Source organism: Chanos chanos, chromosome 7 (assembly GCF_902362185.1).
Source record: "Chanos chanos chromosome 7, fChaCha1.1, whole genome shotgun sequence".
Lineage (NCBI taxonomy): Eukaryota > Metazoa > Chordata > Actinopteri > Gonorynchiformes > Chanidae > Chanos > Chanos chanos.
In genome coordinates, this window is record NC_044501.1 from 28830490 (window position 1) to 28856373 (window position 25884).

The 25884-nt window shown below is 41.5% G+C and overlaps 1 protein-coding gene across 1 annotated transcript in view; it reads left to right on the plus strand.

The window, feature by feature from the left end:
* The window catches only part of ptprn2 (protein tyrosine phosphatase receptor type N2), a 136368-nt gene that overhangs the window by 27222 nt on the left and 83262 nt on the right, over positions 1–25884 (plus strand). Inside the window, exon 10 of the mRNA XM_030779149.1 lies at positions 2124–2203. Within this exon, the coding sequence (XP_030635009.1) occupies positions 2124–2203 (80 nt within the window). The remainder of the gene's footprint in view (positions 1–2123; positions 2204–25884) is intronic.

Below are 25884 nucleotides of genomic sequence, written 5' to 3' on the forward strand. Positions count from 1 at the left end.
CAGAGAGCGTATTCTAAAATGATTGTTTTCGGTGGTAGAAAACGCCGTTTTAGTGTGGATAATAATAATTATATATATATGCGTTTTCAAATTTACCCGAGTTTGTGTTGACATGGCCTATACAAAAAATGTGTTGACATTATATGCTTTCTATTGCTACTTATTTACTTATCTGATTATTATAACTTCGCACTTGATTAGCGATGAATAACGCATCTTTAGTATCCTCACTCGGAAATTCACGTCTTCATTTAAGTAACTGGAGCTATGCATGGGAATGTTGGACCAGGTACCTTAACTTTTGCATTTAAAACCACATATTTGCACTTCATTTTAGTGAAGTGTTTTTGTAGCCTGAGAAAGTAATGTCACCTATAAAAGACCAAGTAGACGTTAATTCATTTCAACGTACAGAATAGATGTAGGCTAGCCTATCGCCTTGATGTGAGTATTTAGTAGCAATAAAAGTAATAGTAATACTGTTATTTTAATGTTTATGCAAACAGTGCATATTGCTAATAATTTTTTTTAGTGGTTTTCAACATAAAACTAACTGAAATGATTTCAGTTTGTGTATTCTGAACATTTTCAGCACATTTTAACAATACCGCGATAATACTGATAACTGCGGTTAACAGTATTATCGTGGTATTGTTAAAAATGATTAAAAATGATGCAATGATTTTAGTCGCTATAATCGTGATATTAAATTTTCATACGTTTCATCTCTAGTGTGTGTGTGTGTGTGTGTGTGTGACAAAAAAAGTAGAGAGTGTATGGGTGATGTATAGTGGTTTATGATAAATATCTGAGGACAAAAAGTCGAACCTAAGTATTCACTCACTCACACACACACACACATATTTATCCACACTCGTAGACCTTGCTGTGTTCACAAAGACCCATCATTACGGAACATGTAGATTAATATCATCACATCCATTCCTTTCAACCCTCTTTATTCTGTTTATGGACGTTAAAGTATTTCATCTAAACTCCATTGTTTTTATACAGCAAGAAAAAAATCTATTACTCTAGTTTATGTAATGCAGGAACAAAAGAGAGAATTAAAAATTGAATTATATCTCAAAAAAAAACCTACATGTATAAACTATACTTTAGTCTTAATATAATTGAAGTGTTGTGTTTTTCCTGAAAATCCATAGAAATGATCAGTTTCGTATGGTAACTTGGAAAAAAAAAAGTGACAAAACGCCCATTGAGAAGATTGTAACAGTATCTTAAGAGGATGACAGGAAATCATGCAAATCCTTTATTTTTACAAGAGCACAGCTTAGATGTTTTGGGGGTTTTTTTTGGAAGGAACGTGGCTTTCAGGTAGAGTGTTTATCTTCAGGATAGCCTTTGTGAGAGAGGAGGACGGCGAAAAGAAAGATTGTCCCTGAAAGAAGAGTAGCTTTAGAAACGACATGTGCGTCTCTCCTGAAGAAGGTACAACCAGTGCGGAGGCTGAAGGCTGAACTCCTCCTTCACTCTCACCTCCCGCAGACCCGAGAATGTGGTTTTCTCTAGTGAGAGATCCAGCAATCTCTCTCTCTCTCTCTCTCTCTCTCTCTCACTCTCTCTCTCTCACTCTCTCTCTCTCTCTCTCTCTCTCTCTCCCGTGTTCATTTTTTTCCACCTACATGTCTTTCTCTACATTGTCTGACCTCCATAATACCCTGGTGCTGAAGAGGAGGGGGCCCAAAGATGTGTGGAGTTTGGCCCAGATCAAAGCTCCCTCTCCTGGGGACTCTGAGTCCAGGGGTGCCTGGGTGTGAGTCTGGGCGTCTAGCACCTGGCATTGCCTCACTATGTAACCTCCTGTGTGTCTAAGCCGTGTCAAATTAAGAGCCTGCGTTTTGTTTTTTTTTGTTTTGTTTTGTTTTGTTTTGTTTTCTTTTCTTTTCTTTCTTTTTTTTCCTTTTCAATACATGCTTACAGTCCCAGCTCAGCTTTAAATATGGCTTGCTTCTTGCTTTTTCAGTTATTTTTGAGAATCAGATTGATGAAGAAGAAGAAAAACGTACATTTGATACAATGACAGGTATTTCTTTATGGTGTTTTCAAAGGTTATGTTATATTATTCTCTCTCTCTCTCTCTCTCTCTCTCTCTCTCGCAGGGTACTGGGACCAGCTGTAACCTTTAGAGTTCGCCCCAACGCACAAAACATCAGTACAGCGCAATTGGCCAGGGTGGCAGGTACACACACATAGACAGACACACACACACACACACACAGACACACACACAAAAAAAATCTTCTTCCAGTCACTATTTTGGTCATTTCCGGGCACACGCTGAAAGATGTTTGGCTCTAGTCAAGATGACCTTGATCAGTGGACGTCTCATCTGTCGATGCTAAACCCGTCATTGGCAGGGTTGGCACATTAAATGCCTCTAAAACAACTCACGCTTCTCGTCCAGTGCCTCGCTTGCTGCGCTCCCTCACGTCTCTGGACAAGTCCACACAGGAATGCTGTGCTCTTTTATAATGACGACTGTGGAGTGTGTGTCACACATCCCATAATGAACAAGACGCTCCTACCCCCACGCCCTACCCCCGCCTGCTCCCCGTTCTCCCATCCTTCCCTTTTCCTTAGAAGTGTACGTATGTGTTCATTTCACTCCTTCATCATCATCCCTTCTTCAAGTGCGTGCATAAGCATAATATATATATATATACACACATACATATGCGTGTGTGCGTGCGTGTGTGTGTGCTTGTGCGGATTGTTATGTGTGAGTGGATGTGTGTGTGTGTGTGTGTGTGTGTAAATTTGTGTGCAGACTGCTAAACATTTATTCCCCAAAAAAAAACCATTTATTCCACCCCCCCCCCCCCCCCCAAAAAAAGCAAAAACCCACAACAACAACAAAAAAATAGAATGGAGGTGTGAGTGGAGGTGATGCTTGGCTCCTCCCCCTGCTGTGTGTGTGTGTGTGTGTGTGTGTGTGTGTTTTGTTTTGTTTTTTTGAGGCAGGGGGCACATGAAGGCGGCCATGCTGCCGATGGAGATGACTTTGACAATAACAGGGCAGGTGTGACGTGGTCCAGAGCCCAATAACAGGCCAACAGAGGGTCCATGCCCATCAAACTAATAACATCTGCCCTGCCCACCCCTTGCTGTGACCATATACCTTTATTTATTCACCCCCCCCCCCCCCAAAAAAAAAACAAACACACACACACACACACAGACCCAATGCTGTGGTTTTATTCCTCACTGCCTTGCTGTATGGAGAGAGGTTCGAAATTTGTTTTTCTATTCGCTGTCAAGCAGAAAATGTTGTGATGCCATAGATTTGCGTGTGTGTGTGTGTGTGTGTGTGTGTGTGTATGTTTGAGTATGTGTGTGTGCACGCGCGCGTGCGTGTGTGTAGGCACTGTGCACATTTTCCGAGTTTCATAGGTGAACTCAGAGATGGAGTCTTTTTATGAACGGGGTGGGTAAATTCAGCTTTGTTATGGGAATGTTTTACTACCAACTGACCCTGACCGGGCTGTAATTGGTTTAAACGTGATTATAGATTTGGTGTGATTTGATTGCTGTTATTTTGGCTTTAAAAATTTGTATTGGCTGTGTGTGTCGGTATTTGTCTCAGTTTGTTAGTGTGCGTGCGCATGTGTGTGTGTGTATGTGTGTGCATGTGTCTGTATGTGTGTGTCTGTACGTGTATGTGTGTGTGTGCGCGTACATGTACGTGTGTGTGTGTGTGTGTGTGTGTGGCCCTCTCCGTACGAGGCTCTTGTAGCGTGTTGAGAGAGTTAATGGCTCCTCTCGTCAGACTGAAATGTCAGACAAAATGTTAAGTCAACATGATCAGCCGGGCAACCGCAGTCAATAAATTATGAAAACCTTCCCTCTGAATACCAATTTTATCACTTTATTTATACAGAGACTCTTCTCTCCTCCTGCTTTATTACCTTTTTAATTTATTTATTTATTTTTTACATTAGGTGCCCATCAAACCTTCATACTTATTGCTGGTTTGAACATGGACTACTGCTAGCGACCTCTCCATATGATAACTATTGTAATATTTAATGCTGTATTAAAAAAATTGATTTTTGTCTTGGTAAATCTGCTCAAGTATGTGAGAACATAACATATCTATGTAGATTCTTCGCTTTCGCTTTTTTTTTTTTTTGCTTTTGGAGATGTTTCTGGCTCAGCTCCAACTGGCTATGACAACCAGAAGAGTCGGCGGCATGCGTAATCCTGTGTACCACTGACCTGTGTGCTTTAAGAGCCAGTATGGCCCCCTGGATGAACTTGTTAAAGTGGAATCTCCTTTTGTGTAATGGAAACTGGGCCTCGTGTCCATTCAGCGGCACAAAATGGAGCTATGAGCGGTTCTTGTTTACTGGAATATATGGTGGAAATAGGCAGAGAGAGAGATATTCCTGGAGTTTTCATCATAAATCTCTGAGTTTTACTCACTGAAAAGAGTTTTTTTTACTTCTTCTTTTCATTGTTTGTAAAAAAAGAAATAGTGTTGGTCAAGCAATGTATTTGTTGTCAGGTTGGGTTATCGAGTGAGTGTGAATGAATTCAATATTTTACTGAACTGGCAGGCATTACCCTTTGACGTCATCAAACTCACCATCCTTCTCTCTGTCTAATTTTTGTGCATTTGACATTTAGAGTTTCTGAATTGCAGGTTTTGTGCGATTCTTATCATTCTTCTCTTAGCATTTGATTTCATCCTTGTTTAGCTACATTTCATTTTAGCTAGCTAGCAGCTTGAATCGCTTGCATATGCAGGATGAAAATTGTTTGTCGAATCAGTCAAGCATGATGAAAATTAGTCATGTCAAATTGTGAATTTTTTTTTGTCATTTATATTGCTAGCATTGGATAATGCACCGAGTACATAGCTCAGTTTTATTCCAATAACTCTAAAAAAAAAGATAGACAAAATCAAGTTGTTCACCACTGATACTCACAGTATTTCTCAGCTTACTAAGCTTCTATAACTTTATTTAAATTTCATTTTAAACAACCAGGTCAGACATTTATAACAAGCATATTTGGCTTCTAATTTGGTTTTTCACAAGGCTTATAATTATACAACCTCTCTTACGAGCTGAAAGTTCTGAGATGAAAAAAGCTGAATCAAGTTCTAAATATTATAAAGCAGGATTGTACTTTTTTTTTTTTAGGGAAAAAAAAAATTATTGTCGCATCCTGATTGGATAAGCTTTCTGTTCCAAGCCCTTATAAAATCTCCCCCAAATTCAGCATGTAAACTCATTAGCCGTATACACATTGTTCTAGAACATTCTTAACACTCTGATGGATGGATTTTGTGACCACAGCTTCACAAACGACGGACCTACCGACGTTCCCCTCAAAAAGAATCTGAGGGACCCCCCCCTCCCCCCCCCTCCTCCTCCTCCTCTCTTTTGTTAACTACAGTGGAGGTACATGGGGTTTGGGTTTGTGGGGTTACGAGCTACATGGGCTCTATTTTCTACGTCCTGAGAGAGGTTGGAAACTCTGATGAAAAGGCCCGGTTTCTCTTTTCGTACTGTTACCACCAAAGAAGTGAGTGAAGAGCTTTGCGGGAGGTCTAGGGGGAGAGTGAATCGAGGGATAGAGAGAAGGAAAGAAAGAGAGAAAGAGGGATTGAGGCATTTGCTGATGTGTTCTATTCAGTTTGAAAAAAGAAAAAAAAAAGAAAGAAAAAAACTGGACAAAAGACATGTGCATGGTAATCCCTGAATGGTCTCAAAACAAAAGATGAGCTTCTGAACGATTAGAGCTTACGTGTGTGTGTGTGTGTGTGTGTGTGTGTTTGTGTGAGAGAGAGTGAAAGAGTGTGTTCTTTGCAATCATTTACCAGCCCAATGTTTCATTGCAAGCGTTGATGAAGTGGTGTACCATTCTGTACAATGTAATCTCCGAATGTGTCATGTCTCCTTTTCCCTCTTTCTCCTTCTCCCTCTTTCTCAGCCCTCCCTCACCCCTCCCAACCTCACTCCACCTCCTCTCCACTCTCTCCTCTCTCACTCTTCAGATATCTCTCCTAAAGCACCGTCTTTCACCTTCTCCTCGCTCTCTTTTCTCTCTCGTTCTCTGCCTCCCTCTTTGTCCCTTTTCACCTTTAAGCCTCTTGGTTTTGTCGCTTACCTCTGTGCAGTTTTACAGGAAAAAAAATAATAAATAAAAAAGGGAAAGCTCATCCTTTTTTTTTTTTGCTTCGAAAATTTCTGTAGTTTGATGAGTAGCTGCAGCACTCAAATGGATCCATAAGCATGTAAATCACCTTTGCATAGAAATCGGCTCTGTCACATTTGGTTACATCCTCTGTCATGTTTGTGGTGTTTTTTCCCCTTTTTTTTTCTTTCCAAATGAATCCCATAACCAGCTTTTCTTTTGTCAGATTGCCTTTCAAAACACAACACACGTCAAGAGTCCTCTCCGCACGTTATAGCGTTATTATATTTCACACAAACACACACACACACACACACATATGTGTACTATGTACCAAATGTCCCAAGTAAAATAGCATAATGTGACAAAACTGCCTTGTGGGGACCAAAACATTTCTTTGGTTTAGGCTAGGGTTAGGATTAGTATTCTAGTTACAGGATAATGGGAGTCAATAGGAAGTCCCCACTAGGATATGAATAAAGACTTGTGTCTGTGTGTGTGTGTGTGTGTGTATATATATTTTTAAATGTGGAGCACATACATTTTTCCTGTCACTTAAACAAACAATGTAAACATACATTAAGGTGTGCGTGGTGGAAAGAGGAGAAGTCTTGTTGGTGTTATCATTAGAGTTATGCTGTCTGTGTGGTAAAAGGTCATTAAATTGTACTTTACATCGTTACCTGGAAACCATGTTCTATCATTCTGAAACCATGTTCTATCATTCTGAGCATGCATTAGGCCTCTGCTGATGCCCTGAATCAATCATTAAAGGAAAATGACTTTCACTTATTCCTTATGCTGTCATAAAAGTAGAAATATGACTCATAACTTCTTAAAGGTGTTTAAAGGGGAAAAAACAACAAATGTCTTTTACAATTTTTTTCCCTTTCTTTGGGGATTGATCTTTGTTTCGTTTTGTTTTTTTACGTGAGATTTGCATTTCAGCTTTTTTTTTAAGTTGTTTTTTTTCATGGTTATGAGGTTTGTGGACTGAAGGGAAATACAACCTCTTATTATTCTATTTTTTTAAGCATATTTCTTTAGTATTACCATAAGGTAGGTCAGTTTGCTCTTACTGTCATTAGCTCTCATATAGTCACAAATGGGCTCATCGTAATACTTTCTTGTCAAGAAAAGAATTCGAGACCTTACAGAGACTGAGTCCTCCAATGCTGCCTTTGCCCCTGGTCCAAACCTGGACAAATTGACGCCCACGTCTCCCATCTTCCACCCTGACAAGGCCACTCAGTTACCCCCGCCCCCCCCCCGAGTTCTCTCTCTGGGCTGGATGGGGGTGTTGTGTGAAAGAGGGTGCATTAAGCCTGTGGATGGAGGGCTTGGCCAGACCTTTGTCTGGCCATTCACATCCACCGGACCCCAGAGACCTCCGGAGGTCTCGAGGGGTTGAGGGGCCCCGTCCTGTTGGTGTTGCCCAGGCCGTGAGAACCCCTGCCTGGGTCAGTGACAGACGAGGGCTGGCCAGCTGACCAGAACTGTCGACCAGCTCGTCTCCACAGGGCCAAAGCAAACAGCACCTGCAACCCAGACGTACCAGAGAGAGACAGACAGACAGACAGACAGACAGACAGACAAGCAGACAGACATGGAAAGCAAGAATGAGGGAATCAAAGAACTGAAAGATGATCACACTTGGAGAGAAAGAGCAAGAGGGAGGGAGAGAGAGAGAGAGAGAGAGAGAGAGAGATTTAGAGGAATAGAAATGATGATGACACTAGAAAAAGGAGCGAGAGAGAGAGACATAGAGGGAGAGAGAGAAAGAAGTAAAAGAATGAGAAATGGAGATAATGCAGCTACGCTTTGGTCATGTCTCAGGTCAAAGGGCATGACCTTAAACATTAGTCTTGATCCTCTCACACCCTCTGTGTCAGAGGATGGGACAGGAGGTTGGGCTCAGGGGAGGGTGGGGCGGGGCTGGGCCTGGGTGGGGGTGTAGTGACAGTGACTTGTTTGTCCTTTTCTTTATCTCTTTCCCCACAGTCTGTCCTCAGTCTCCACACACTCTGATAGAATAAGCTAAAGTAGGACAAACAAAATCAGCTGATAGCATTTACTCATATCTCTCTCTCTCTCTCTCTCTCTCTGTTTGTCTGTCACTTGTTTACTTTATCTCTCTTTCTCTCTGTCCTTTCACCTCCCTGACTTTTAGCACTCTGCTTTTTTTCCTCTCTCTCTCTTTTTTTTTTTTTTTTTGTTCATACACTTTTCCTCTGCTTGGCCTCACAACCTTTTTTTCTGTCCTTCCATCTCTCTCTCTCTCTCTCTCTCGCTCTCTCTTTCTGACTCTCTCTTTGTCTTGCTTTCTCTCCCTGGATGCTGTGACTTTATAATTGCCGCAGTTCTGGGCAGTTCGGAGTCTTTGCTCCAGCTGTGGAGATTAGCATAAATCTCCCACGCAGACACAGTTGACCTTCAGTCTAGCAAACACTTGTCAAAATGCCAAGCGTAATTACCTGGGCTCTCCAGCTAAAGTAATGGGCTTTATCTACCTGACTCACTCTTTGTCACCGATCACAACAGATACGGAAACCAACATGTATGAGTGCAAGAGTGTGTGCGTGCCTGTGTGTGTGTGTCTGTGTGTGTGAGAGGGAGAAAGTGTGTCTGTGTGTTATTCTCTGTGTTTGTGTGTGTGTGTGAGAGAGAGAGAGAGAGATAGTGTGTGGATGTGTATCTGTGTTTCTGTGTTTGTGTTAGTCAGAGTTATGTAAAGTTATGTATTAGGCTGGCAATCTGTAAATATTTTTTTTTTTTGGAGATGAACAGTGAAATGGTTGCCTTGGTGAGTTTGGGAATCATGACATTTTATCTGTTTCTTACCAAACTTGATTCATGTCACATTCTGGTCCACTGCCATGAGAAAATGGTTTGAGAATCTTTCTTAGAGGTCAGTTTTATATACATTTCTCTGGAACTGGTACTTGACTGTGCTTTTCTGATGATCAGTTGTTCAATATTTTCTCTCAAAATGACGACAGAGTCAAAGTTCATGACCCTGTGACACTACTGAGTTGCAGTCGTTATGAGAAAACGATGAATCTTTTCGTAGACCATCAGCGCCTCCTCACAATGAGAGACATCACTAATGAACACGTTCTGTACGCAGTCACACACACTAACGCTTTTTTACGACTCCATAAAGAGATTTTATTTCTGTTTGTTTCATACACAGAGTCGCAGAGAGCAAAATAATAAAACGCTATCAAACTCTTAATGTTTTAACGCACTAAACTTTGATTTCCAAACATTAATAGGGAGTTATAGTTTCATGAGAGACTGTCGTGTGAAAATGTTTCCATAAGCAGGTGAACGATTTAATTATGAGGATGGACTGTTTCTGACTGAAGTTTAGTTTGTTAGTTAGAGTAATGGACGCAGTTAGTACAACTCACTCTCCTCTTAACAGTGGTTGGTAATGAAATATCATATTATAATATTTATTGAATAGCAAAATATATATTAAAAAAAAGCAATAAAATTACCTGAAAGTTTAACATATTGCGAAGGTTTCTTTGTTTTCCAGAGTTAAACTGACAAATTGCAAAAAGAAAAAAAAACTTAATTAATCTTCTAAAAATAGAAATAGACATTCAAAAACAGCAGTTCTAAAACTACAAAAGACTGTTCATGATTTAAGTCAGTGCAGTGAAACCATGTATCAAAATCAACCCAGCGCTGTGAGTGCGCAAAAAATTCAAATGAATTATTAATAACATTACAATATAATGCCATTTTTTATTTTTAATTATATATGTTGTTTTCTTGGAGCATTTTTTTATGTATGTGACAAAACATTCCACCCTGTTTTTTTTTGTGTTGTTTGTTTGTTTTTGTTGTTGTTGTTTTTCTGCATTCTCTCTTTCTCTGAAATGAAATTAATTTAGATATGAGTTAAGGAAGGCATTTTAGCATTTACTAAAATCTCTACAGTATGTCTGAATGCCTGGATTTCTCCTGTTAGGAAATGAGCTGTTATATGTATATTGTGTGAAAGCAGATACTGGAGGGGAAGTGTGTGTGTGTGTGTGTGTGCGTGTGTGTGTGCATGTGTGTGTGTGTGCATGTGTGTGTGTTTTGGGGGGGGGGGGGGGTTAATTTGTGTGTTCGCTGTTGTGCAGAAAGCTCCATTGATTTCTGTTGTGATTGGTCTGTGCTTTAGGAAGCAATTACTGAGACTGCCAGTAACCATCACACACTGACTACCGAGTTCCTTTACCTCTTAATCAAATAACCAAATTAAATAGGCAAATCAGAGGTATCAGCCGATACTGATTGGATTTGATTATGTTGTTTTGGTTTGGCTATAGGCTATAGGTAAGAGTATGTTTTCTGTCATCGGGTTGGTTTAAACTGTTTCTTTTTTCCCTTCATAATCACCTTCATTTGTAAGGTTTTTTTCCCCCGCTCCTTTTTCCTTCTTTTCCTGGTTCCTTTTTTCTAACCCCCTCCATCTCTCCCTCTTGCCTCTCTCTCTCTCTCTCTCTCTCTCTCTCTCTCTCTCTCCTCCCAGCGCACAAAAACTCTGTCTGTTTCTCTCTCACCCCCCCCCTTCTTTCTCATCCATGGCTGCCCTCCCTCCCTGCGGTTGAGCGCACTTAGTGTTGTGATCAAAGTTTTCCCCTCTCTCCACTTCAGCACTCTAGGCAATGTGTGTGTGTGTGTGTGTGTGTGTGTGTGTGTGTGTGTGTGTGTGTGTGTTCGAAAGAGACAGAGTGAGCAAGTAGGAGATGAAGCTTACATGCAGGTGTCTGTGTATGGGTCCATGTATGCACTTGTTTATCGTCTATGTGTGTGTGTGTGTGTTTTTGTGTGTGTGTGTGTGTGTCTGGAAAAGAGACAGGAATAGGGCAATGGGGAAGGCGGGTGGGGGTTGCAGGGGGTTCTTTTCCCCCTCACTGAGCCAGTCTGTCAGTGTCCCAGCCTCCATCTGGATGTCACCTGTCAATCAAAGAGGCACTGTGGGCTCTCCCTCTCAGGCACATCACTTGTCTCTCTAGCAGTGAAATGTGTCTATGCATGTGTATATACATACACACACACACACACACACACACACACACACGCATATACGTGTTATGATGACTAACCATGAACTGAGGCAAAAGCATGAGTGCATCTGATAAACTTGACCTTTCAGGGGAAAGGGGAGTCGTTCTGGTTCTTTTCGTAAAAGAAAAAAAAAAAGAAAAAGGAAAAAAGAAACTTTTGCCCACGTGTGTAGGTGTAATTACACGCATGTATTCAGTGCACACTGCACCTGCTACCGTTTAATGGTCCTAGTGTTATGAGAATTCACCTGCCCATCACACTGTGCTCTGTCGTGTGCGCGCGTGCGTGCGTGTGTGTGGTCTATTCCTGGTTTTGAGAATTTTTTTTCCAATTATTCCTCCTTGTGGAGCCACTCTTCTAGCTCAGAAATGCTCTTAGGCTTTCTTGTATTCTCTATATGTTTCAGATTTCCGTCTTAGATTTTCAATTAGCCTGAGAGAGTGAGATTCCAAGAAAAACCCAAGCAAACAAACCCCTTCATCTTCCTTTTCTGTGAACACTTTCACGATTGAGTCTGAATTGTGTTTCGGATCATTGCCTTTCAGAAATATCCAACCCTTTTCAATTGTTTTTTCCAGAAATATCCAACCCCTATTCATTTCTTGACTGACTCTGGGACAGCCATTTCTAGGATTCGATGATATATAGCTGAGTTCCTCCTACTACCTGTCTTCCATTTTCCCTTTCACCTGGACAACATTTACAGTTCCACTAACTGTCACACAGCTCATCACAGACCATAGGAAATGCCTATGTCTGACAGCTCCACCGTGTAGATCACTGTTTTTGAGGATTGCTGTATTGCGGGTTTGTGGTGTCCTTTGCAGTAATCTGTAGGTTCCGTTCTTGCAGATCTAGCTGGTTTTTAGGCATGTCTGTCAAAGGTTTTTCCAGCTCTTGCACTGACTTCAGGTATTCCGTTTAGCTTCCATTACTTTTTGAGAGTTCAGATTGCTTGGCCAGAAGAGTTGAAAGAGCTGTTTATTACTGTCTCCTGATCATTTCAAATGTCTTTGTTTTCAAGTCCTCAAAAAAAAAGAAACAACAGCAAAAAAAAATGCTTAGACGACCATAACGGCAAAAGTCACCTTTTGGATAGAACGGCAGCTGTAATCTGACAGATTAGAGGCAACAGAGATACTTCAGATTAACTGTCCAACCAATTCAGCATCACCTCACTAACTGCGGCCACAACAAGTTATTGAATTTTTCTAAATTTCTTAAAAAAAAAAAAAAAACAAAGCTGGTAAACACTCATCCCAGACATGTTAACTTAACTTTCAGATCTGCCGCATTCGCATTGCAGGTGAATACAAATTATGCATAAAAATGTGCCTCAAGTTGTCGCATTTAACTTTTGTACCTTGCAAAGCTTGGACCAACCTCTGTTCACTTAGAGATTTATTTAAACTGCTTTAACCAGCAGGATCTGAACTTTAGCAAGTGGCTAAATTCAGGTATTCAGATGGCTAATCTCACTAAGAAGTACTCTAGCTTGAGAATTGCACGATCTTGAGCCAAAGTGTTCTTGTACGCCTCGACAGTTTCTCAAACGTCAAAAAAATTTCCGTGCCTTGCCTCAGGTGTATAGCGCTGTCCGACACCGAGGACTCAAACCAGTTGGCTGCTGGTCGCTTCCAGTTCATTTATCTTTCATCCATCACTTTGGCTTTGATCCGCAGCCTCACTGGTAACTTTGGCATAATTCTTGAGTGCTGTTCCAGCCAGGGGAAGTGTAACTGAACTAAAAGAAGCGGGGGTGGGGTGGGGGGGGGGGGGTTATGTAACTGTTTGATTAGCCCGCATGTCGTCCTCTGTGTCCTACTTGAGAGTTCTTTTCTCATAGTTCTGTCGAAGGTTTTTGTTCGGCTCTGAGTTTGGCCTACGACGGTAGCTGTGTCAAGATGACCTGTTCTGTTCCGTGGTTTTCTATAGCCCTCTTTATGAATACTGCACCTTGTGTGTGTGTGTGTGTGTGTGTGTGTGTCTACGTGTGTGTGTGTGTATTGCTCTCACTGCAAGTTCCTCTATAAGCTGAATCAAACAGTCTTTCTCCTGCGAGTACGGATTGTAACTTTTCTGTGCGATGTCGGATGTGACGTAGGGTCATGTATGTGATGGTCACAGTCATGCTACACGAACACATTCTTGCGTTCAAAAGCTCACCTTAGCCAAAACCCAACACACACACACACACACACACACAAACAAACAATCACGCACGCACACTCACATACTCACACACACACACACACACACACACTCATATGTGAAAAAACAGACAAACAGGCAGGCAATATTAAACTCTGCTCCTCTGACTTGCTACTGACACGGCATGCACAGGTAGTAAAAAATCCGTCATCAGTATCTCCTTCAAACCTGTTGCAGATCACGTGAGATGCACCCCCCCCCCCCCCCCCCCGCCACCCACCTCCACCTCTACTTTCCCCATCTCCCCCGACCCTGTGCCTTGTCCTTGTTCTTCCAGGGGAGCCCCTTTAATACACTCGCTGTGTCAACACAGGTTTGTGGGGAGGAAACTTAAAGACAGTGATGCCAATGAGTTGACAGCTGGCCCGTGCTCCTGTGTATTGCTGGATCTTTCTGCTGTAGTCGAGGATTAGGCGTCCGCGGCACTGTCTGTCTGCTAATTTCCCTCAGAGGTATTTGTGGAAAACAGGTGTGAATGACATCAAGCAATTCAGTGCAGATGAGGGGGAAAGTATCAGCAAGTATGAGAGATTAAGAAAATTGACCAAAACAAAACGATACAAAACAAAACAGGCAGGATGACAGTATTTGAGTTACTTTTCTCTCACTTACAAAATAAGAATGGGGTAAAAAAAAAAAAAAAAAGTTATCAGAATATTTGAATAACCAATACCCTTGTAGTATTTAAAAACAATCAACCAAAATTGAATTCTACTGAAGTAGTCAGATTACGAAACATAGCTGTTGAATTAGGATTAGAGCCTAACTTTGCTGGATTAGATTTAAGATGAATTACTCTGCAGTGTGTGCTTATGAAGCTGCAGTAGCTAAAGCTTAACACTTTCAATCTCTGTTCTGTCAAGAGAAGACTGTTTATGGAAAAACCACTGCAGCAAGACTCAGCCGAAGAAAGAGGATCGCTTTTTTTGTCTGTGTAATTCCGAGCCACACTCGTATATCTCGGATAATTCCTTTGCGTCCCGGGCTAAAGCAGATGATCAAATTAAGCAGTTTATTTATTTTTCTTTTCAGTATTCCCTGACTTCTAAACCAGAATCTGCGTCTAGCAGCATTCGAATCCAAATGATTCATTAATCATTCCGAGAATAAAGATTTTTTTTCTTCTGGCCCGTTCAGGCCGACAGGAATAAACTTTATCAGAAATCCTAGTTTTCTCATTTCCAGGAGACGGGGTTGTCTCAGGTACCTAAGCAGAATTCTGGGAGGACTGTCGGATCGATTGCAACCTCTGGGGGGTCCACTGAGCTCAGGCAGAATGTTCCAGACCCTGTCTGCCCTGCAGTGGGTCTCTCGACGTGATCCAGCGTCAGTTTCAGAGTTCAGACGCAGGACTCGGTCTTTTTCTTTCGCTTGCCGCTTTTCTTCTCCTCCCACATCCCCCTCCCCCTCCCTCCCCTCATCCTCCCTCCCCTCGTCCTCCCTCCCCCCATCCTCCCTCCCCTTTGCTCTCCTCTGCTTCTTATTCTTCCTCTTTTTCCTCCTCTTCCTCCTTGGCCCCTTTTCCTTGATGACCTCAGATGGTGGGTTCTTGATGAGTCCAGAGGTGGACGCAAACGTTGATTGGCCTCCTTCAAGGTGAGCTCTGATTATAATTGCGTCGAGATTCAGAGGAAGCTTCTGGAAGGATAAAGATAGCACGGAGGGAACCCAGGCCTCTGCCGTCTCCGTCTGTTTTACAGTGGATTTGGATATTGTCAGCGTGACTAAATTACACAGCGTGTTTTTATTTATTAATTTATTTTACACATAGACGTATTTACCGTATAACTGTTCATTAATTGCACAGTAAACACAACTCCATCAGTTTTTACTTTGGTAAATTTAAGAAATATTAATTTACAGACAGACTTTGACTAAGTCTGTCATTTTGTCCCCCGGTGGTCAAATTTTAGGTCAGAGTGTAAATAGTATTAGGAGCTCATCCATTGGCATAGCTATAACTGCTCCTGTCATCTTAACAGACAAACTAAAACCAGAATGAGGACAGTCAATCAGTAATCCATTATTTGAATGTAAATTCACAGTCTGTTCTTCTTTAGATTGCAGAATTATTTTGGTTACATTTGCCTCTGAATACTTCAGTGAACTAATTTGTAGATTCACATAGAATTGCATTTAAAAGAAATGCTCAGATATTTTATATATATATATATATATTTTTTTTTTTCCACTCTGGACAAATGACTAATAGCAAGGCTCCAAGTAGAGGTAAACAAAGAAAATTACATAAATTACCCCAAACAGAACCAGGATCAGGATTTTGTCTTCTGGTGCTATAAAAGGGGATGCACTGATTCACAGATTCATGGTTTGCTTCTTGTTTTGACAGGTCTGCATTGTTTTTTTTTTTTGCTTGTTTGTTTTTTTTAACTGTTCTGTAGGTTCTGTGGGTATACTGAGTCACCATTACTTCAAACATTGTGTCACTCTTAAAAAAAAGGGTTTTTTTTTTTCCTCCCTAAATGAATTGGTTTTCGCCCAAACTTGCCATAGTACATTTTTGCCATATTAGAATTTCCATAATAGCAGATATTTTTATGTTCTTCAATGCAAGTACATTAACTAAACACAAATGAACACCTAGACAATGTGTGGGCTGTTTATTCAATCAGACAGCGATGGTCCGACAGGTCGGTGCTCCATCACCTGTAGGCGTGTGCGTGTGCGTGTGTGTGTGTGTGTTTTGTTTTGTTTTCTCCCCCTCGCTCATAATGGCGTAGTCGGCGGAAAATGCCCCCTTGAAAGCGGCGGCTCTCTCTCGGTCTGGGCTGTGTTTTGTGGAGCTGTGAGAGGCAGAAACAAAGCAGCTCCCGCACATCAAAGCCAGTGCCACATATAGGGCTCCACCCGCCTTCAAAGGCCTCCATCAGCTTTTGTAGTTCCTCTTTGAGTATAATTAATGTATTTTTTCCTCTTTTTCCAGAAAGAACCGTGGTTGGATTAGCGCTCGGCTTGTCAAACTACTTCTTATTTCATTATGTACATTTTTTTAAGAGCGAGAGAGAGAGAGTGGGGGGGGTGTAATTTGTGAATGTCTCTTTGTTTGATTTTTCTGTTAGCTTGTTGTGGAAGTAAAAAAAAAAAAAAGATTTTTTTTAAGGACAAGCTTGTTTAAATTGGGGTATAAATAAATAACATAAAATAAATAAATAAATAAATAAATAAATAGATACAATTACGAGAACAGCTAAAGCCATTCCCTTCATTTGTCATTCTGCTGGTTTGATAAAGCTCGTTCTCCTGAGTAAAGCCTTCGTTTCACTGACTAATACCGATCTCAGACATGGATGTCATTTTCTCTGCACTCCTATTGGAAAAATACTCGATAAGATATGTGTTTCCTCGATAAGATATGTTTGTCTTACTGTGCTACTGTAATCACTCTGGGTCGCAGTCTGCTCTGAAATCGTTTCGTCAGCCTTATTCTTATTCACAGAGAGCCATGCCCCCCCACCGTCACCATCCTACCCCCAACACGAAGGCTTGTTTTAGAAATCGGGGGTGTTTACTTTCGACTACCTCAGATTGTCCTAGACTCAATGACACAGCCAAGTGAAAGTTATACCTCCTATGTATCCATTTTGTTTGGAGAACCTTGTTTTTTTTTGGAGGGGGAAGGAGTGGGAGGTGCAGACAGTTAAGGCAATTTGTTCTTAAACTTGCCATTATCAGATTAGAACCTCACTAGGAGACTGACTCAGGTTATTAGAATGGTTGCCACGGTCACAGTCTCCACCCACAAGGACATCATAATGGTTGACCTCTACAGAGGTCCGGGACTCAGGTTTGCCTGAGGGCTTTATGGAATCAGTTTCAAAGTCCAGGGAAAACTTTTGGATGGTACATTTTTGTTTGTCTTTGCATTGTTTTTGCACGTTCCAAGCAAGGTTTTAGAATTTTTTTTTTTTTGGTTAGGTGTTGCCTGAATTTGGGTTTACACAAGTTCACAGCCTTTTTACATCTGTGATTCAAAGCACACCTATCGAAAAACATTACTCCTGCCTCTTCCATGTCTACCTGGAGTATCACTGAATGTCAGTTATCTTTCCTCAATAACACTTTGGACTGGGACATGCCTAATTTTAGCAGTTTCTTTAACAGTTCTTTGACCTGTTTGACCATTACATTAGACTACATCTCCCATCAGACCACTTGACAAAAGACTACATCTTCCATCAGTCCATCTGACTCGTGCGCTATCTAACAAACACTTTGAACTGTGCCAAGAGACAGCAATACGATACATATTTAACGGTCTGCTTATGACTCAGCACACAGCGTGCAAACGCACTGAGTGCAGGGTGCTGTTTGAGATCCAGCGATCCAGGGAATTCTTTAACATTGCAGTGAACTACACACTTGGGGGTTATGAGCCGATGATCCGAAAAGGTCCGTTGCTTGGGCTATGGTTTCAGCTCAAAAACCTTCACACTTGAGTCAGGACTGAACTAGCCACTTCACAAGATGCACAATTTTCAGCGAAGAGGAAAAGAAAAGAGAGAAGGGGGGAAGACACACCCCAGTCTTTTTGTGCTAGGCAAAAAGGAGGAAAAGCTACTGTTTTTTTTTTCTTAACTGCACACATTAACTGTACGTGGCAGAGGTAACGGTGGGTAGTGGACAGCAGGTTGGGATTTTTTGGTGTGTGTGTGTGTGTGTGTGTGTGTGTGTGTGTGTGTGTGAGTGACAGCTGATGCCCCTGTGCTCAGCTCACTGGAGTGTGATAATGACAGAGGAATCTAAGGCAGCAAATTGGTCTCTCAGTCCTTGATGTCTCTCACTTTTCTCTTACTTTTCTTAACTCTCTCTCATTCTCTCTCTCTCACTCTCTCTCTTTCCCCCTCTCTCTCTATCTCCCCCCTCTCTCTCATCCTGTTTGATGTCTCTCTCATTCTCATATCTGTATACTGTGGAGCTCTTTCAGTCTGTCTGTCTCTTACTTATGAAGTTGCTGAAACTATGAGGTATTCACTGCTGTGGTCATCTTTGTTTTGATGGGCAAAATCCAATAGTCCAGAATGTATTTCCATATTTAGACCTACCCCCCCCCCCAACCTTTCTTGAAAGCAATGCACAGTTGGCCCCTAAGCACAACTGCTTCTATTTTGTGGATTTAACAAACAACATTGTTCTACTATTTTGATATTGACAGATGATTCTGTGTAATACCAAAAGGTGACATTATAGCTGAACCAACCAGGTGAACGGTAGTTTGGTTTGTTCTACCACCCCAACACCTCAGCCAAGCAGAGAAAACATTAACTTATGGATCCATCATGGAAGTAATCGATAATGAACAAGGACTCCAAATCGAAACACAAATCGATGACTAAAGTGACTGTTTTTTTTACCTTCAGGGGCGTGCTCATGTACACAAACTCTGTTCCTCTAAAACCTGAAATCTGAAATCTCTTCCTTTCCTTTTCTTTGTATTTCTCTTCCTGTTAAAATAATCAAGCTGCATATCTTGTAGTCCTTTGTTAAACTTTTTTTTTTTTTCTACCTGACAACTCATTAGGAATTTCCACCAATCAGTGCTGGCCTCCTGAAATGGTCTCACAAAGTCCATGCCTATCTGACTCTTAGGTGCTGGTACTTGACTGTTTATAATCCCACTGCAAGACCTCAACAACACAGTGTTAACCTTGACATCTTCCCCTTCAGTTAATGCTATACACACCTGATGAACGCATGCTAAGTCAACTAATGTTCAATTAATATGCAAAGTTCTGATCCGGATCTGGTCTCCCATTTCATCGCTCAAGGCCTTCACAAAGGCAGAAATAAAGATAATAAAATACAACCAAGATTGAAAAAAGAAATTGTATTCCAAGCTATGATAATTCAAACTGTCATTGGCTAATTGTCTTGTCACTCTTTATTAGGTGTGTGTAACAGCCTCTAGGAGCGGAGCCTTAAACAAAGTGGAAGGCGGAGTGGCCACGGAGCTTGTGGTCTCGCTCTGACAGGACTGTGAATATATAACTCCATAAAAGCACTCTCTTCCACATGTCATTGAAGATTAACGTCTATTTTACACTAAAAATTGCTATTAACGACATCAGTGAATCAAAATATGTTGAATCTACAATATAAATGGAGATTTAAAAAAAAAAAAAAAAAAACGAAGAAATAATGTAAACGTGAGCGTTTCCTTAGAGTTGAATTGAGGTTGTCGCAGTAATGTTAGGCCTTTGAAGTGTGCATTAAAGGCCCAGACTGACGTGTGGCTGTGCGTTCGAGCTGTGACAGTCGTATCGAACAGCGAGGACCGCAGACGGAATGGAGACGCTCTCTCTGAATCTTGACCTGCCGTCTGAGGACGACGTGATCCCTCTGAAACCGCAGCTTTTCTGAAGGACTCCCACATTTCCGTTGGGAGGCGTTCAAAATAGGTCATCGCTAATCCCCTTCGCCTCAAAAAAAAAACGAAAGTAGTATCTCCGTGCGTGCGTGCGCAACCCCTTTAAAGGAGGAGACGGTAAAAGGAGATGGAGCGGGAAGGAGAAAAACGAAAGAAAAAGAGGATGATGAATTATTTATCGTTTTCTGAGAGAGAGAGAGAGAGAGAGAGAGAGAGGAATACAGCATCGTCTCAGTCACCGTTTCCGAATCTCTACGTTTTTTTTTTCTCTTTTAAATCGATACGCGCATCCAGTCACGGGTCACTACCCAGCATGCACTGGGGGGACCGCTGCGCTGGCGGAGACGAGTCGTCGCACCTGACACCCATTGCTCTTACTCCTCTTCCTCCTCCTCCTCTTCCTCCTCTTCCACTTCCCCCCCTATCTGCTACCGTTCCCGTGGTGATAAGAGCGTCATATCTGAGCCTTCTGCTCTGAAACGACAGACACTTTCAATTTAATTCCAATATCCTTTCATGATTGACTAGCATGAGCGGAGGGAAGGAGAATACATATATTCAGTCTGCCTGGCTGAAGTGTTGCACTCTGAGGCTTCTCTGGGCAGGGAATTCTGGGAGTGCTTCTCTTTAACCATTTTGTTTTTCCTTTTAAAAGAACGAGAAGTCTCGTGTTGCTTCGCGTTTCGCATTTGTTACTTTTTTTTTTTTTTTGGTCTCTTATAAACGTCGCTCCTAAAAAGAAGAGTTAGTATTCCCCAAATGTCCTAATTAACTCTTTCTCTTTCTCTTTTTTCTTTTTCTTTTTTTTTTTTACTCTGACACGTTTGGCACAAACTCTAGAGGAAGACACTTTGTTCCCTTTGGAGAGATTAGTGCAACGTAACTCAAATGCAGGATGATTAAAGATCATTACACGTAATTAACCCGCATGTTTTGAAAGAGAAGGCTGCTAAAATGCCACGCACGAAGGTAATAAGAAATCCTCACGTTCTGTCACAACAGCACGAAGGCGACGGCGATGCCATACAATTACATTTTCCACAGAAGTCATTACGCACCTGAAGGCCACGTGGGGAGAGAGAGAGAGAGAGAGAGAGAGAGAGAGAGAGAATGGCCTTGTGGGTATTATTCTACTTCATACAACACCTCTCTTTTCTTGTCAACACTCAGGAGACACATCCCACTCCTCTCCCACTCTCCCGCCCTTTGTCCCTTTCCTCATCCCTCGCTTTTGCTGAGGAGGTGTCATATTATCACCTGGAGGTGTAAACAGCTGAAGAATTACCTTTTCCCTCACTGCGCACTCTCTCTCACACACACACACACACATGCACACACACATACGTGTATCTTGGCTTAGTTACATTTACACTGCACTCACATACCCTTGCTTGGCTACCTTGCAGTCGTGTATGTCTGCAATCATACGCACTGCCCAACATGCTCAATCAGAAACACACACACACACACACACACATATATATGCACACACCATCTCACATATGCTTATGCACCCTCTTCAGTGCACTGTTATAAAATACTTCCCAACCAAAGATAAATTGCTGTTTGACCCCTCTCTGTCTCTACCACCCCCCCCCCCCCCACACACACACATCGTCCCCTCCTGCCCCATCTCTGTCACCATGCACCTCACTCCTCTCTTGCATTTTCTTCCCTTCTTTCTCCCCCCTTTCATCTTCATCCATTATCTCACTTTGTCCTGCTGTTTCCTCTTTCTCTCTCTAGCGCTGTCTCTCTCTCTTTCTTTCTCTCTTTGTCTCTTTCCCTCTCTCTTCCTATCTCTGTCTGTCCATTTCCATTGCACTCTGGCACCCTGATGGATGGTTCACAGAACTCTGAGAGGTGAAAACTCCTCTGATGTCATCAGTCAGCGTGTCTGGCTGTCAGGAAGGGATGCTTGAAGTTTTTCCTTGCATTCCACAAGGTTTTGCATCTCTCCACATCTTCACAGATGCTTGCTTAGTAGGTCTGTACCGAGAAACGAACAATCAAGCGGACGCAATTACTTAAATCCGTTTTGATGAGTTAATGAAATGAAGATCATCACTTTGTTTCTCTGCACTTACGATTACATAAAATTATGAGTCATTACGTAATGATTAAATATATTTTCCAGTGCTTTGGCATTTCAGATAGCCTTTGGTATACCACCAGAAGTACTGGTAGAGGAATGAAACAAAACCCTTTTTTTGCCTGCATTCGCGTTCCCTCACCAATAATAAACTCAGGAGGAACTTGGCCACTCATCAGTTATTTTGTTCTCAGACTTGAGACCTGTGTCTAAGCAGAAACAACACGCAGACAGCATCATGTTTCATGCTGTGAAACCCAGCACAGCCTCGTCCGTCTGGTGAGTGTTTTGGTTTGAGGACAAGGGGATGTGTCACCTACACTTAAAGAAAAAAAGGTGTTCAACAATGGCATTCACACAACAAACAACAACAACAACAACAACAACATATAAAAAACAAAAAAAAAACAAAAAACATATCCAAGAACAAGCCAAACGCAATTTGCTCAACTCAGAATCTCGGCAGCTGGAGTGTTCCTCACCCACCTTGGGGCTGTCCCGGCAGCTGGATGTTGTGCAGGCCTTTGCACTAGAATCTAACCATAATCGGGGAAAGCAACAGATGGTGAACACTAACCCAGGAGTATAGGCAGTTATTTCGTGGCCAAGACGATGCCATTCAGTGTGGTAGGAAAAAATAAAAAACAAAATGGCGAGTCTCTTGGGAAATTTGTTTTGGTGTACACACAAAGCCTGTGAGGCTGCGTCTCTTCCTTTTTTTCTTTTCTTTTCTTTCTTTCTTTTTTTTTTGTGAACAAGTAATTTTACCAGTGTGATGTTTTGGCATAACCAAAATCTTAATTAAGGTTTAATGATAGCCCAAAAGCAACAGTGTAATTGTTTTGAAAACGTTATGATTAAAGAAAAGTAGCAGTTAGTTAACAGTTAACTTATGGTTAATCATCACTGACTTGTGTGACTAAAAACTCAACCAAAACTGTTATGATTACTCCAGAGCTACCGTATACTTCACCTTTTGCCCTTTTTAAATACTACAGACAGTGAATCAGCATATTTCGCATACTGTGTGTGTATGTCTCTGTGTGTGTGTGTGACCCGACTGTTTTTCAAGACTTTAAGGTTATGAATTTAGACTTAAGAAATGTATGTGTGACAGGGGTTGCTTCACTGCTTTAGTGTGACAGATTCCCATTGTCTTGATGATTTGGAAAATACTTTATTTTCAGTACGTATTACAGCTACAACCGAGACGTATCATTTTAGTAGCTTGGCTTGCAATAAATGTATGAATGTGCAGGACTAATCTCTGATAATAAGTTTTGTCAGCCAAGAATGCAAATTAAAACTTTATAACCTCTAAAGTCTTAGTGAGAAAATTCTGTGTGAGAGATAAGCAGCGTTTTTTTGGCAGTTTAGCTTAGCAGTTAGCTCGTGACTTAGCATTGATAAAGGAAGGTGTGTACGGTAAGAACTGTGGCCTCACGGGGGGTTATGTCACCGATATGTGATCTGATCTGAGCTGAGAAAAATAAAGAGAAAGAGAATGTGAGAGAGAAAAACGAGAGAGAGAGAGAGGGAGAGAGAAAGAGAGAGATTGTAAGTGTGTTACGAAGCGTTTCCAGGCTTCGCAAGCTTAGCTTTCTTATTTTCAAGCCAGCAGTCTCTCTCCTCTTTTCTCCTCTGCCTCTTTCTCTGGCTCTAACCCAGGGCTGTGTGTTGGCAGTAGCGGAGTGGCTCTTATCTGTGCCACCCTGCCAAGCTGAGCCCCTCTCCCTGCGGCCAGAGACGGCAACGGCAGCCAGCACATTCCTCCAGACACCGTTTCAGATCTCCACTGCTCCACGCGACAGAATGCACACTCGGCACCCGCGCCTCCACCTCTTCCCAGAAAACTATACTACCCAGAACCCCCTCAGCTGAACTATATTTTATGATCCACATTGTTTAAGGGTTGCTCTCTAAATCCCAGTCTGATCAGCTATACACCATTCTTGGGCCTTCCCGCTTTCCACGGAGCAAAAAACTACATTACCCAGCGCCACCCTGGACGTTCTCTGGTGTGAAACTACATTACCCATAATCACGCTAATAGTGTATACAAAACTCATTCACCTCTTCTGGGGTGACTGCCACTGAGGGAAACCTACTGTATTACATTACAAGACAACAGACCTCTTTTCATTTGTCTCTATTCATTCCTTTGTCTTGATGTACAAACATAGCATTGCTTTGCAGATAAATCTTGGTATTGGTCTCAGTCTTGTCTGTTGCCTCAGAACAAATTCAGTCAGCCACAACTAGTCCATAAATATAAAGGATCTATCTATCTATCTATCTATCTATCTATCTATCTATCTATCTATCTATCTATCTATCTATCTATCTGTCTGTCTATCTGTCTGTCTATCTATCTATCTGTCTATCTATCTGTCTATCTATCTATCTATCTATCTATCTATCTATCTCTCTGTCTGTCTGTCTATCTAAGGGAGAAATTGGTTGTATCTTTCTATTTATCTATCTGTCTATCTATCTGCCCATCCATAGGAGAAATTGCTTCTATCTATCTATCTATCTATCTATCTATCTATCTATCTATCTATCTGTCTATCTATCTATCTGAGAGAAAAGCTGGTTGGACTTATTTTGGTTATTCTAGCTGTGAGAGAGCTCAGAGTGCTTGTCCCTGGAGGGACTCTAACAAAGAGCAGCCGCAGCAGGAAGTTATGAAGTTGTGATTTGCTTTACCAGTGCATTGTGCAGACACTCTTGACCTCTGAAGCATCCATTCTGTCTCTCTCTCTCTCTCTTTTTCTCTCTCTCTCTCCTTCTCGCCCACACGCACTCACCTACTACTTGTTTGAACATGACAATCTGAATCATTTCCTCTTTCATCATCATTGTAACCTTGGACATTTTGAAGGAGTGACACAATTGGCATAAAACATAATGTACTCTTATTGCAAACTTTAAAAAGTCATCGAGGCAAAACCAAAGTTATTTCCGTCTTTTTTTTCCTTCTATTTTCGGTCAGTTCTTTCACAAGGACTTGTAGTGAGAAATGCTCAGAAGATAAAGAATAGGTAGTTATAACAGTGCAATGCTACAAAGTGTTTTGTTGCGATACACAATTGCTGTGTGCGAGTAATGCAGTTATGAAATATTACACTATAGCCTTATCAAATGAGGAAATTCCAATCAAAAAGAAGAGAATCAGGCAAAATGTTGATCAAAACTGGGCTGCAGTGAGGTGTGTGGCTATGGGTGTATCTCCTGTCAAATGTGCTTTGTGTTAAAAGGAGCTAGTTCATTGTATACGATGTTGTATTAACAATGTAATTACTCACCAATAGGACTCTGTTACATAGCATGATACCAGGCAGAGTTCACTAAAAAGATACAAGCTGCTACTGCACTTCTAATCCAGGGTGGATAATTGGCTCAAATCTGTAGTTAATGTGTGTGTGTGTGTGTGTGTGTGTGTGTGTGTGTGTGTGTGTGTGTGTGTGTATTTGTGTATACTCTTGTATGTGTATGTGTGTGTGCATGCGTGCAGACGCATGTGAGTCTGCATATGTGTGTCTACAAGCATGTCTGTTTTTGCACACGTGTGTGTGCAAGCCTGTGTTTGTGTGTTTGTGTGTGTGCATGAGCATGTGTATATACGCCCTTGTATATGCATATATGTTTGTGTGCATATACAAGTGTTTCTGTGTGTGTGTGTGTGTGTGTGTGTGTGTGTGTGTGTGTGTGTGTGTGTGTTTGTGTTTCTGTGTGTGTGTGTGTGTGTGTTTGTCATCCCTGCCAAAAAGCAGAAGTAGGACTGTGGAGAAATCTTGTTTGGGAAGTGTGTGTGTGTGTGTGTGTGTGTGTGTTTGTGTTTCTGTGTGTATGTGTGTGTGTGTGTGTGTGTGTACATGTGTGTTTGTCATCCCTGCCAAAAAGCAGAAGTAGGACTGTGGAGAAATCTTGCTTGGGAAGTGTGTGTGTGTGTGTGTGT